The sequence below is a fragment of the Myotis daubentonii genome, chromosome 13, assembly GCF_963259705.1.
Source record: "Myotis daubentonii chromosome 13, mMyoDau2.1, whole genome shotgun sequence".
Classification (NCBI taxonomy): Eukaryota; Metazoa; Chordata; class Mammalia; order Chiroptera; family Vespertilionidae; genus Myotis; species Myotis daubentonii.
In genome coordinates, this window is record NC_081852.1 from 24,348,362 (window position 1) to 24,362,412 (window position 14,051).

General features: G+C 40.1%; 1 protein-coding gene across 1 annotated transcript in view; it reads left to right on the forward strand.

Moving 5' to 3' along the window:
• CTNNA3 (catenin alpha 3) overlaps nt 1-14,051 on the forward strand; it is a 1,315,594-nt gene that overhangs the window by 51,994 nt on the left and 1,249,549 nt on the right. Inside the window, exon 3 of the mRNA XM_059662570.1 lies at nt 5,056-5,248. Within this exon, the coding sequence (XP_059518553.1) occupies nt 5,056-5,248 (193 nt within the window). The remainder of the gene's footprint in view (nt 1-5,055; nt 5,249-14,051) is intronic.

Consider the following 14,051-nt stretch of genomic DNA (forward strand, 5'->3'; position numbering starts at 1 on the left):
GAATCACGGACAGAGGAGAGGCAGGTTGGTAAAAGAAGGCTTCCGCTCTGGGCTCGCTATGTGCAGTGTCTGTCGCCTACTGCATGCAACATCAACTCTTTCCTTGGTCTTTGACACTTCATATTCAAGCGATAGCCTGTTTCCTAACCTTACTTCTTGCCCAAATTCCTGGTTTTACTCCACAGTTTGCCACACTTGACTATCTGCTATTCTCAGAAAAAAGTAATTTTCATCTCTGCCCCTTTGCACCCGGTTCAATTCACCTGGCTCACCTTCTCCTCAGTCTCTCGTGGCAGAAACTGTCTGTCCTTCAAGGCTGTTCTCGGAAGCCCTCCGTAATCCTTGTGAATGTCTGCAGTCGCTTCAGCTCTCCCTTTGTACTTGTAAGTGTAAGCAGTTATCATTTGCCTTTTGTATCACAGCTGGCTGTATCTCTTTTCCCGTACTGGAGCTTACTCATCTTTATTTTCTATATGTGCTCGATAAGTGGTTATTGGCGTGAGACGAACTGAAAGGAGATTATAGTTGGTTTTGGAGAGTGTCAAATGCTAACTGAAGATTATAGTTGGTTTTGGGGGAATGTTAAATGTTAACCCATGCATTTGCTGGGTTCCCAACACTCCATTCTTCCGTAATACTTTTTTTTATTTATTTTAAATACACTAGGTTGTTTTTAAGAACAGTTGAAATCATCAGTGACCTGAAGGGACTTACCCCCAACAAAAAGTTAGATGATATCTTTAATTTTAAAGGGATCACTGGTTTTACTTATCTATAGACAATTTTATTTTTCTATCCTTTAAATTTCTTCCAAAACTCTGAAGTTTTAGCTAATTAACATTGCTTAAATGTCTTATATTTTGTATCACACATTAAAATTAACTCAAGGAAGTAAAAGTAGTCCTGAAGGTTCTTGTTAGCTATTGGAGGAAGGTAAAATTCAAAGTGTTTTAGCTAATAAACAAATGGCTTTTAATTTTTTTTACTAATGTGATAACTAGAATTAATGAAAGCATTAGTTAGCCTTGGCTGGTGTGGTTCAGTTGGTTGGAGTGTCGTCCTGTACACCAAACGGTTGCAGGTTCACTTCCCGATGAGGGCTCATACCCAGGTTGTGGATTTCATCCCCGGTTGGGGCATGTGTGGGAAGCAATTAATCAATATTTCTCTCTCACATCAACTTTTCTCTCTTTCTCTTTCCCCTCTTCCCGCCCCTCCTCCCCCAATGAGTTAGAGTGGGAAAGAACATGATTATAGAATATAAATGTGTTACCAATTGGCATTAGAGAAGACTTTCCACGAAGCTGGCTTTAATCTGAGGCACTGAAGCACTCGTGCGCTGAAGCAGCCTATGAAAGTCAATTGCAGCCTCTCGCCAGTTTCTGCAGAGCTCCTGTGTGCATGTGCGGCTCTGCATGAAGTCGATGGCTTGGCTCACTAAGCACAGCAGTTTAACTCTCCATGTCCTTGGAGCTTCTAGAGCACACTTGAACAAGGAAAGATTAGAACACCCTTTTTTGGACCTCTAAATTTTAATACATCAGTGTTATATACTATTTTTGTTTTTTTAAAAATATATTTTATTGATTTTTTACAGAGAGGAAGGGAGAGGGACAGAGAGTTAGAAACATCAATCAGCTGCCTCCTGCACACCCCCTACTGGGGCTATGCCCGTAACCAAGGTACATGCCCCCAACCAGAATCGAACCTGGGACCCTTCAGTCTGTAGGCTGACGCTCTATCCACTGAGCCAAACCGGTTAGGGCAGTATTATATACTATTAAAAAGATACCTGGCTTTATGGAATTTTCAACATGCAGAATTAAGAAAGTAGGAAACTCCTTTTCATAGTACTTGAAGTCTCTAATTTAGAACCATTTCAGTGAGGCACTCATACATGTATTTATCGTGAAGGTGTGTCTGTGTCCTAGCACAGACTTACAGACTGAGGAAAATGAGCAAATCCAAGTTCTTTAAGAGCTGCAAGCCTGGTGTTGAAGATTTTCTGTTTGAGGGGGGTCGCTAAGGTATGATAAGGAGGGGTGGGGAGGGGTGTGAATCAGTGACAAAAAGAAAGGTTAGCAAGATGGGCTTGGACCCTGCATAAGAACCATCTTTGCTGTAAATTCCAACTAAAGTTTATGTGTTCTTAGAAAAATGTCACTGATTTTATACTGAAAAAGAAACAGAATTATTTTACAGAATGACTTGAAAGCTGTTTTTACTGGTTGTTGGTATTCCCTCAAGAGATGACTTTTAGATAAGATAGCACCCCTCAACCCTTGGTGAGAATCATCTGTTATATGAGTGACAGGAGTCCTTAGAGTCTATAGTGGAGTTGGGGTTAAAAAAAAAAAGGTTTAGCTTTGTTCGCAGCCTCTCCCTCCCAGGATTACCAAGCCACGTATACTTTTGAACTAAAATGAATCATTGAAACCACCACTTGACGTTGGTTTAATCAATAATAAATAACCATATTGGAGCATTTTAAAAGAAGACAGACATAAATGATTTATAAAAGTGAATAACTTGCGAGTTGCAATTGTAATTGCATTTTTTTTTTTTGATGGGAGCACAGTGTTGTTATACAATGTTCTTTTCACATTTCTTTCTTCTCTGGCATTTATTATAAGGAACAAAGCATTTCTGGAATGCTCATTTTAATTTCAAAGCTCAAACATTTGGCGCATGGAGGATCAGAACAATAATAGGGGAATGTTCAGTGGGAAGCATCATGAATTGTGGCACTTAAAGTACATTCTGAAGGAACATTTCAGACAATGACACTTATTCTTCATTTTAAACAAAGGTTTTAAACTAGGTGCTATAATATGTCTTCATCTGGGCAAGTATCTTTTAACTCTTGATACACAAATTAGACTGATAATAGTGAGATATTTGCTTTTTGGACTATGTGAAAACCCATGTAATAAATCAGGCTTATTATCATCTTTATGTAATGCATGATAGAGACACGTGTCCATTGGCTGCTTGTAAAGCATATAGAATGTGCTTTATTAACTGCCTTCATCACATTCAGCACAGGGAACCTCAAGAGCAAGATAAGGTTAGGCCCAGAGAGAACACCTTTGACAAGGACCCCATCGCAGATTTTCTATATCAACGTGCGGAACGGACTAGAAAATACACATTAAATGCCAACCAATATCTGTATCATGTTATGCATTTTACAAAACATTTTCCATTATTTAACCTTCACATAATCTTACAGGATAATAGGACTGTTCTCATTTCCCAGGAACGGGAACAAAGGCTTGCTGCAAGGCATTCCCCTCTGGGTTATGAACATGGGGATAAAGCAAGTTAGAATAAAACAGAGGGTATGGCCCTAACCGGTTAGGCTCAGTGGATAGAGCGATGGCCTGCAGACGGAAGGGTCCCAGGTTTGATTCCAGTCAAGGGCACATGCCCAGGTTGCGGGCTTGATCCCCAGTGGCGGGCGTGCAGGAGGCAGCCGATCAATGATTCTCTCTCATCAGTGATGTTTCTATCTCTCTCTCCCTCTCCCTTCTCTGAAACCAATAACAATATATTAAAAAAAAACAAGACAAAAAATAACACCAGAGGGTATTTGGACAGGAGGATAAAAGGGCAGACAAAAATTATTTTCATCCACATATTTCCTTATAGCTTGCAAGTTCTTTCTTAGTTCCTTAGTTTCTTAGCTAAAAAAACTGGATCCAGATATCTAACTAAACAAATGTTGAATGCTCCATAAATGAGCCAAATCTTCAGGGGCTGTCTTTCTGTTTGTTGTCAATGATGTGGCACCGGATTGTTAAAAGCTTTGGCTATTTGATGACAAGCAGGAGTTGAGCTTTCTACTGGAATTCCTGCTCTTCTCTTAAATACTAGGTTCAAGGTTGTTTTCCTTCCTCTATGATGGTGACCTTCAAGCTCTGCACATGGAAATGCTAACCAAATTTTGTTATTGGGCTCCAACATTTAATTAAGAAATGGATATTTTCCACAATGCAATGTGGTATGAGGTTTTGTTCCAAATATAAATGCTTAATTTCTGCCTCTAAACAATGCTCTCATTATGACTTTATTCTAATTTTAAGCCTTTTCAAAAGTATTGTGTTCATTATCAACATATTCAGGCAATTCAAAAATATAGACATTTAAAAGAACCTCTTTTCAACCACTGCATTCATTCATCCATTTATATAATATTTACTGAACACCTACTTTGTGCAATGTTCTGTGTGCTGGAGAACAAAATACATTTCCTGCTTGCATGGAGTTTACATTTGAATATTGGAAGCAAGCCATAAACAGGTAAACAAGTGGAAAATATCAGGTTCTATAAGTGTTTTGAAGAACTATAAAGTGGGGTGAGGGGACAGATGGTGGGTGGGGGTGGTCAGGAAGGCCTCTTGATAGAGGACTTTGAGTGGGACCTGTTTGTTTGAGAGGAGTGTGTAGAGACAGGGAAGAGAGGTTACGAAGGGCCAGAAATGTAGGTTACGGTAAGGATTCGGATTTGGCTCTACTGAGGTCACCACTTCTTTATATGTTACAGAGCAGTTCCCACCCCTCTAATATCAGTAACCTCTATTCCCAGCCTAAATAGACTACTGCTGGCTACAAAGTGACATACATTTTATTTTACAATTATTTGATATTTTTGAGATATATCATTTTCAAATTTTCTTCATTTTTGACTGCTTTATTAAGGTTCTGTATCCTTTTTCCATGTGAAGTTTCTTTAATAAAAACAACACACAGGTACACACACAGACGACCTTCTAAAACGTTGTCCTAGTGGTAAAACTTGATGAGACTCCATCTCTAGGGCCCTCCCTCTAGATGGGCCTGCGCTCCTGCCTACCATTAACCCGGAGCTCCGTGGTGGTTGATAATATTCTCGGTGCCTTGACTCCTGGGGACGCACCAGCAGTACTGCTCCGTGTTTCTGTGCTGCACTCAGTTTCTGTGATGCGCTTCCTTTCGTTCTGGGCTATGCCACCCCAGGACTGCGTTCTCCTCACAAGTTGTCTCATGCGTGACTTGTATTTTTTTCAATTTTAGGTGACTACGCTTGTAAATTGTCCCCAGAATCCTTCTAACAGGAAGAAAGGATGTTCCAAAAGAGCCAGAGTTCTTCTAGCGTCTGTGGACGAAGCGACTTGGAATTTATTAGACAAGGGAGAGAAGATCGCCCAGGAAGCCACTGTTCTCAAGGAAGAGCTGACGGCTACGCTGGAGCAAGTTCGCAAAGAAAGTGAGTGCTCTCGCCTGGCCCGGAGCAAGCTGCGCTCCTCGGGGCGTTAGTTCCCGAGGGAGATTTGTGAGTGATTTGTTTTCCTGATTTGAGTTGATGAGTTTTTTGCGGAGCTCTGAGCAGCTCCTAGTAGCTGTGGGAGCCAGAGAGGCTCATTACTCAGCTCCGAGGCTCAGGGACCACTCCTGGTTCTTCCCGTTAGTTGTTCTGGTCCTCCAGGCAGCTGCTTCTCCTCACCAGTCACAGTTTATCCACAATAAATAGACAGAAGTGTACCCTTTCTTGTCATAGAATATAATGAGAAATGACTAATGGAGCTGAAGACATATTTTCCCATACATGAATAAATCATAAAGTTCCTTGTAAACAGTTGGAAATACAAGTTTCTGACTACCTCTGAAGTACATTTCTTTTATTGTCTAAAGTTTTACATATGTCTCCTTCCTCTCACCCCCCAGCCATTCCCACCCCGGGTCAGCCCCCACTGTCCCAGTGTCTGTGTCCATTGGTTATGCTAATATGCATGCATACAAGTCCTTTGGTTGCTCTTTAACTGCCCCCGCCATTTGTCTCTGGCTCTATTTTTTTTTTTATATATATATTTTATTGATTTTTTACAGAGAGGAAGGGAGAGAGATAGAGAGTTAGAAACATCGATGAGATAGAAACATCGATCAGCTCCCTCCTGCACATCTCCCACTGGGAATGTGCCCGCAACCCAGGTACATGCCCTTGACCGGAATCGAACACGGGACCTTTCAGTCCGCAGGCCGACGCTCTATCCACTGAGCCAAACCGGTTACGGCCTCTGGCTCTATTTTTGTTCATCAAATTATATTGATCATTATATCCCACATATGAGTGAGATCATGTGATATTTATCTTTCTCCAAGTGGCTTATTTCACTTAGCATAATGCTCTCCAGGTCCATCCATGCTGTTGCAAATGGTAAAAGTCCCTTCTTTTTTACAGCAGTGTAGTATTTTATTGTGTAGATGTACCACAGTTTTTTAATCCACTCATCTGCTGATGGGCACTTAGGTTGTTTCCAAATCTTACTATTATAAATTGTGCTGCTATGAACATAGGGGTGCATATATCCTTTCTGATTGGTGTTTCTGGTTTCTTGGGATATAGTCCTAACAGTGGGATCACAGGGTCAAATGGGAGTTCCATTTGTAGTTTTTTGAGGAAACTCCATACTGTCTTCCACAGTGGCTGCACCAGTCTGCATTCCCACCAGCAGTGCATGAGGGTTCCTTTTTCTCTGCATCCTCTCCAGCACTTGTCATTTGTTGATTTGTTGATGATAGCCATTCTGACAGGTGTGAGATGATACCTCATTGTTGTTTTGATTTGCATCTCTCGGGTGATTAGTGACTTTGAGCATGTTTTCATATGTCTCTTGTCTTTCTGAATGTCCTCTTTTGAAAAGTGTCTGTTTAGGTCCTTTGCCCATTTTTTGATTGGATTGTTTATCTTGCTTTTGTTAAGTTTTATGAGTTCTCTGTAAAATTTGGAGATTAAACCCTTATCTGAAATAGCATTGGCAAATATGTTCTCCCATGCAGTGGGCTTTCTTGTTGTTTTGTTGATGGTTTATTTTCCTGTGCAGAAGCTTTTTATTTTGATGTAGTCTCATTTGTTTATTTTCTCCTTAGTCTCCATTGCTCTAGGAGCAGTATCATTGAAGATATTGCTACGGCATATGTCTGAGATTTTGCTGCCTATCGAGTCTTGTAGGATTTTTATGGTTTCCTGTCTTACATTTAAGTCCTTTAGCCATTTTGAGTTTGTTTTTGTGTATGGTGTAAGTTGGTGATCTAGTTTCTTTTTTTTTCTTTTTCATTTTCTCATTTCTAAACTTGGTTTGCACAAACTATGCACAACTCATGTTGATGCTGTGTTAATATTACATAATGAAAATATATTTCACCTTTTGATATCTTATGAGAGTATAATAGTTTTCTAATGAATGTAGGTCTCATTTGCAGGTTATTTTTTAAAAAAAGGCTCAATATTCTTTGGTCAATAGAATGATTTTCTATATCAGTTTGCTGCAAGGAACTATTCAGAGAGGACAAGGAACTTAAATGTTCCTGATCTACTTTGTAAAAGAGACTTTGGGTGTCCAAATATTTCCCTTCTCCCAACCCCCAACATAACTTTAAGAAAATTAGGAAATCTTTGCTAATTAAATAATGAAAATGAATGTAATGGCCACAATGAACTTTAGGTCTCATACAGGGGAGTTAGTTGTTATAAACTTTACATGTGATTTGTATTTTCTAGGGATTCTTTGGACAACACATAGAAAACATAATGTCCAAGGTAGTTTGAAGTGAACCCGTCATTCCTTCCTGCTGCCTCAGAACCACCTTTGTCCTGTCTTCCGGGCCCTGGTACCATCACCCACTTAGTCACCAAGTTAGTTTAGGCTCTTCGTTCTCATTCCATCTTCCCTTCCAAACAGTCTTTTAAGTTCAACAAATTCTATCTCCTTTGGCCTCTTAGATCTGTTCCCTCCTCTCCATTTCTAATGTCCCTTCCCACATTCAGGATTACTGTATTAGCCTCATCCCATACCAAAGCAAATAGAGCTTTAAAAAATGAAATTATACTCATTTACTCCCCTGCTTAAGATCCATTTTAGAAGCTTTCGGAGAATTTGGGGGACTATCTTTCTGGATAAAGTTGAAACTTTAAGTGTAGCTCTCGCAGCATTTCATAATTTGGCTTCTACCATGCTTTCCCTTCTCATTTCCTGAGTCTGTCCCTCCCCAAACTTTCATCCAAACAGGAACTCTCAGTGTCCTGGACGGTCCACGTGGCTTTCCGCCTCTGTTACAGAGCTGTTCCCTCCACCTGGAGTGCTCTTCTCTTTCAGTCAATTCTTCTTAGCAGCTCAGCTCAGCCTGAGCCAGCTTTTCCAGGAAGTGTTTACTGAACCCCACGATGCTGATGTAGATGCCTCTCCTCTGTGTCCCCAGAGATTCTGAGCATCTCTCTTTCATAGAACTTAGCCCCACCTCCCCCCTCGCCCCCCAGCAACCCTGCCCCCTGCCGGCACCTAACATTGATTTGTTCAGTAAATCTAGACTCTTTATTCCTTGATGGTGGCAAGTACCACTTCTTCTTTTTTATTATTATTTTTTTTTAGCAGTGCCTGACAGAGAACAGACACCTGATAAATGTTAGAAGTAAAAAATTTGATGCATCATTTTGTCACTTTATATTATAAAATTTGATAATGGTTTTATCTTTGCTGCCATGGGAAATTACTCTTATAGTTATGGTTTCATTGCTGTGTCTTTGGTTTGGAATACAAATCCTATTCTGATATTGTTTCTTCCAGAAAATAGGATCTATTTGATAGCACAGTTTCCATAAAACTGTCATTCTTAGAAGGCTAGAATATTTGCAATGGTTGTCATGAAATGGTATTTTTTAAAAAAGGTTAGTCAACATTTTTAGCTCACAAGAAGTTATTTGAAAGAAAAGTTCTCAAAGAGTTTGTTCAGCTTCTGACTGTGCAGTACACCCCTCACTGGGTTCTGTTATAACGTGTGAAACACGTCTGTGGCATATGCTGTGTATACAGCAAATACATTTGGTTAAAGATCACAAAGCGCTTTACATTCTGATTATTTTGACAAACTGCCAAACAAACCACCATCACCTGAGTTTAGGGAGAAAGCAGCAAAAGTGCAAGTGGTCCTGGAATTTGGGTCATGGCCGCGCTCACCCCCTGGATAAAGAGACAGCGATAGAGAGAGCGCAGTTCCCCAAACCTGGGGAGGAATTTTAGCTCAGAGTGGAGTGGAAGTATCAGGAGAATGAACTCTGTATGATTCTAGAAGTGTATTTAAAATAGTTTCCTGTGCTTATTTTTTTTTAAAGGCTTTGTTCAGTGGCATAATGTGACGGCCCAATGAAGAGCAAATGATAAGTTTAAAGTATTCGGGAAAGTGAAAAAAATATTGGACGTAGAGGATATTTATATCTATATTTACTGACTTTCAAGAAGAATTTTAAGATTAATTTAGAAAATTTCTTCTAATGAGGACAGTATAATTTATACAGCTTACAACAGGATTCTGTTTTACTGCCTTTGGTGGCTTTACTTAGAAACTTGAAGTGATAAATAACGTGGGCATTTGGTTACCTAAAGAACTTGCTTGGGGAAGATGGGACCTGGAAAGTATTAGGGGAGGATGGTGAAAGGAAAGGCACAGGTGGGTAGAACTGCTGTAATGCAGCGAAGTTGGTTCCTACTGATCTTACCGCTTACCCCTGTACTTAACATCTATACAGTGGCAAAGTATGAAATCCGGTATTTTGTCTAGGGCGGGGGGATAAAATGGACACATATGTAATACCCTTTGTAATACTTTAAGCAATAAAAAAATAAAAAAAATGTAATAAAAAAATAAAATAAATAAATAAATAAAAAAATAAAAAAATAGTTTAATAATATTCCTGTAACAATAATCTAGGAATTACCAAGATTGTTTGTAATGCCTGGATTACATGTTTTACCTATAGCATATAGTATGCTATCTTTGTATAGCCTTTACTCCCTACAATCTATAGCAGTGATGGCGAACCTTTTGAGCTCGGCGTGTCAGCATTTTGAAAAACCCTAACTTAACTCTGGTGCCATGTCACATATAGAAATTTTTTGATATTTGCAACCATAGCAAGACAAAGACTTATATTTTTGATATTTATTTTATATATTTAAATGCCATTTAACAAAGAAAAATCAACCAAAAAAATGAGTTCGCGTGTCACCTCTGACACGTGTGTCATAGGGTCGCCATCACTGATCTATAGTCATTGCTTCTAAGTCACACGATTGGTTATATTTAAGGTTTATAAAAAATACATATTTTTTATTGATTTCAGAGAGGAAAGGAGAGGGAGAAAGAGCTTGTAGAATTCCCTTGTACTGAATGTTTATAGCCAACAGGTGTCACTTTGTAAAATTTGCAAAAGCAAAGCCTAAAGTTGACGGTTTCTTCAAAAAATTATAAGGATAGCATGTAGGACGACTCGGAACTGCGATCGCCACGATCCTCCAGCCTCTTCTAAGAACATTGTGTAAATAATGCTGACAGGGAGGGCAGGGTCTGTGAAAAAACTAGTTAAAAAGCTTTGACATGAGAACATTGACTTTTAAGAGCTCGATGGATTTTCTGAGCTACCAAAATCTGCTAGGATACTGCATTAAGTTAGCATCTTGGAAATAATCCTGGTGGGAGAGTAACTGAATTAAGTGTCAAGTACTATGGATATCTGCATGGTATCTAGATTCAGGCTGGTATGAAATTAAAGCAGCAACGCAAACAGATCTAATTCTTACCCACTTGAAGAATGTTCAAGTTTATGTTTTCATATCCCTACTTTAACATAGGACAGTTCAGCATAAATCTGAGATTGGTGTTTATTTTGTATCGTATTTATCTACTGTTATTAAAAATTAATGTTGAGAATGAAAAAAAGAGTTTGTGCACCTCGATAATGAGAGATGGGCTGCCCACGTGGAGGGTCACAAAGAAGGGATTGTACAGATTGGACAGATTAGGCCTTTGTCTGAAGCTGTGTCAGTGGAAAAAATTGCTGCAACCAAAGCCAAAATTATGGCTAAGAGAAGATCTACCATGAAGACCGCCTTAGATGATCACATCACCGCTCTCACACAGAGGAGCTTTGTGGGCGCTGAGGTAGCTGTGACCCGGGATAGTGTCAGCAGAGAGTGAGGAGGACACGGACAACTATCCTACAGAGCACGGGAAAGACCCTTCCAAGGATATTTGTGCAATGCTTCAGTCTGTGGAAGCCAGAGAAGAAGGGCAAGCGCCTGAACAGCGACCGGTCCCACCTGCAGCCCCTGTGGCTCCCACATTGCGTATCAGAAGAAAGGCTCTCAGACACCTATTATCACAATCCCTGTGGCCACCACCTCTTTCATAACCAGGCTGAATGCAAAGGACCTTCTGCAGGACCTGAAATTTGTCCCATCGGATGAAAAGAAGAAACAGGGCTGCCAATGAGAAGATGAAACTCTATTCAGACAAGAAAAGACCCAATGCAGCCGAGGGCATCGCGCTCAGCCTCACGGTTCCGGGCACAGCCGTAGACCGGCCTCTGACACTCAGGCCTCAGGACTGGGACCTGGTCGTGGCCGTCATTGTGCAGGGTCCTGCGTTCAAAGGTGGCCATGGCTTTTGCCTCATGGATCACCGGTTGACATGTTTGTTAAAAGTAAACCCTTCCATCTCCAATGTGATGAAGTTCCTCTAGACCAGTGGTTCTCAACCTTCCTAATGCCGCGACCCTTTCATACAGTTCCTCATGTGGTGGTGACCCCCAACCATAAAATTATTTTCGTTGCTACTTCATAACTATAATTTTGCTACTGTTATGAATCATAATGTAAATATCTGATATGCAGGATGTATTTTCATTGTTACAAATTGAACATAATTAAAGCATAGTGATTAATCACAAAAACAACATGTAATTATATATGTGTTTTCCGATGGTCTTAGGGGACCCCTGTGAAAGGGTCGTTCGACCCCCAAAGGGGTCGTGACCCACAGGTTGAGAACCGCTGCTCTAGACCCCAATGTTCAGAAGTGGGACGTAGCAGTGTTAGAGCTCAGCTATGGCAAACGCCACTCGGACAGTCCGGTTTTCTTAACGCTTCTGGGAAACACTGGATAGGTACATGGTAAAGCATAAATCCCACTTAAGATTCTGAATTACATGGTCTCCCCATCTGGAAATCTGGATTAAGAAGTGTGGATACACCTTCATTTAAAGACTGACTGTCAAGCTCTATGAACTTATCAAAAACTTACAAATAAAGAGGGTCACAAATTGAGCAAAAGATCTCATCCGATGCTTTTGTGCTTCAAAGGGATCATATGATGCCTGTCATTCATATAAGCAAACTTTTTGGCCTACAACTATTTTTTAACATTAGCCTTCTAGTTTGTAATGGAAATTATATATTTTGATAGAAGTTTTTTCTTCATTGGTTAAACTAGCATTACTTAACATGTGTTTCTTTAGGAAAAAAGTAAACTGTAAAACTGATATTTGCTGAAGCATTTGAGATCTTGTTTCAGCTCAAAAAAACTCATAAAAATTCAAAAAAAAGAGAAAAGAACATACCCAACTCTACTTTTTTAATTGACTCACTTTTGCACCTTTATTGAAAATCAATTGACTGTATCTTAGTGTGCCGGGACTGACCAGCAGCCCCTGAATGATGGATGAATGGATTACCCTGACACAGTTTCACTGTGAAAGAGAGGGCTAAGGGACGGCCTGGCGGAAGGAGCCAGGCAGCCTGGATTGCCTGACTCATTAGGCTTTTATTGGAATTTTTATCTTTAGATACAATCAGCGGGGTGAGTACTCTTGGGAGGACACATGTGTTTACATTGTCCTCTAGGCAAGGGCATCCAGGGATTAAACATAAGGATTCCAGTAAACACCTGGGGGTCTGCACGTGCACAGACTTGTTTGGAAAGGTCAAGGAATAATTAGGGGCACCGCCTTCGATACCCCCAAGTCTCCCCTAAGTCAGAATTCCGATAAACAGAGCAGGCGCCCTTCCACACACTTCCCTGTTCTCAGAATGTTGTCGTCTTACAACTTTCCAACCAAGTCTCTTGTGCTCCCCAACATGAGTATACTTTGGAACTCTTTTTCTGTTTCATTGATTCATCTGTCTCTCCTTATAGCAGTAGCACATTGTTTTGATTACTGTACCTCATAGTAAGTATTGAAATAAAAAATATTTTGATTTGTCTGTTCGAGGCCTCTTGCATTTCCTTAGAAATTTTGGAATCATCTCAGTTTTTACAAAAAAGCCTGCTGGAATTTTAATTAAGAGTTCTGCCCACCAGAGCCAGCAATTGGAAACAGACCGTAGGCTTCGTGTTCATGTGTGTCAAGTGGGATAGGACTTACAAATTTGTTGGAATCCTGCCACAGTGTAATATTTCTCTATTTGTAATTGTGGGCCTCCACCGAGGCTACCATGAACCGATTGGAGGGCTAGGAAGATGGAGAATCTATCAATGGCTCTCTACCTACAGCTCTCCTTCCCAGAGATGGGGCTGTTGTATTTTGTACTAAAAGAAATGCTGTGCTATCTAGTCTGCTTGTGCAGGAGCCTCCCAACTGCATGCCTGTGAAGCTTAGCCCAGCAGCAACTGACAGCTCGCCCCACTTTGCATGGCTCGGGAGTATTTCTAGCAGGGCTGGTGATGCAGCTAGTAGCTAGGGGACTCTCTCCTTCCCTGGTGAGATGTAAACGTTTGTATTAAGAAAATGTACACATTCCTCATGTGCATAATACATGTATTCAGGGTATTTTTAAAATTTGTTCCTCTTTCTATAGTTTTTCACCTTAATTATTTGCAAGACCCTACCTAGGTTTATAGACTTTTTCCCCCCAAAGGAATTAGACTCACTGTCATCCATATTAGTCAGAGAAAACGATTACCTCTAGAAACGATTATTCCTGGAAAATGGTAACTTAGAAGTGTAATTAATCTTCCTATCAGTACACTTGGGTACTTACTTAAACAAGAAGTGGTGCCATTATAGAATTTCTAATATTGAGCCTTTAAGATGTTGCCTATTGCCTCTCTGATTATTCAGTGCATTTTTACTTGGTACAAGAAAATAAATTGTGTCCAAAGGAGAATAGAGATTTAAAAAGTTTACTGGTGCCCATTTTGGGTCACCTGAATTGAAAGATCTTACCTATTGAAACTCGGCT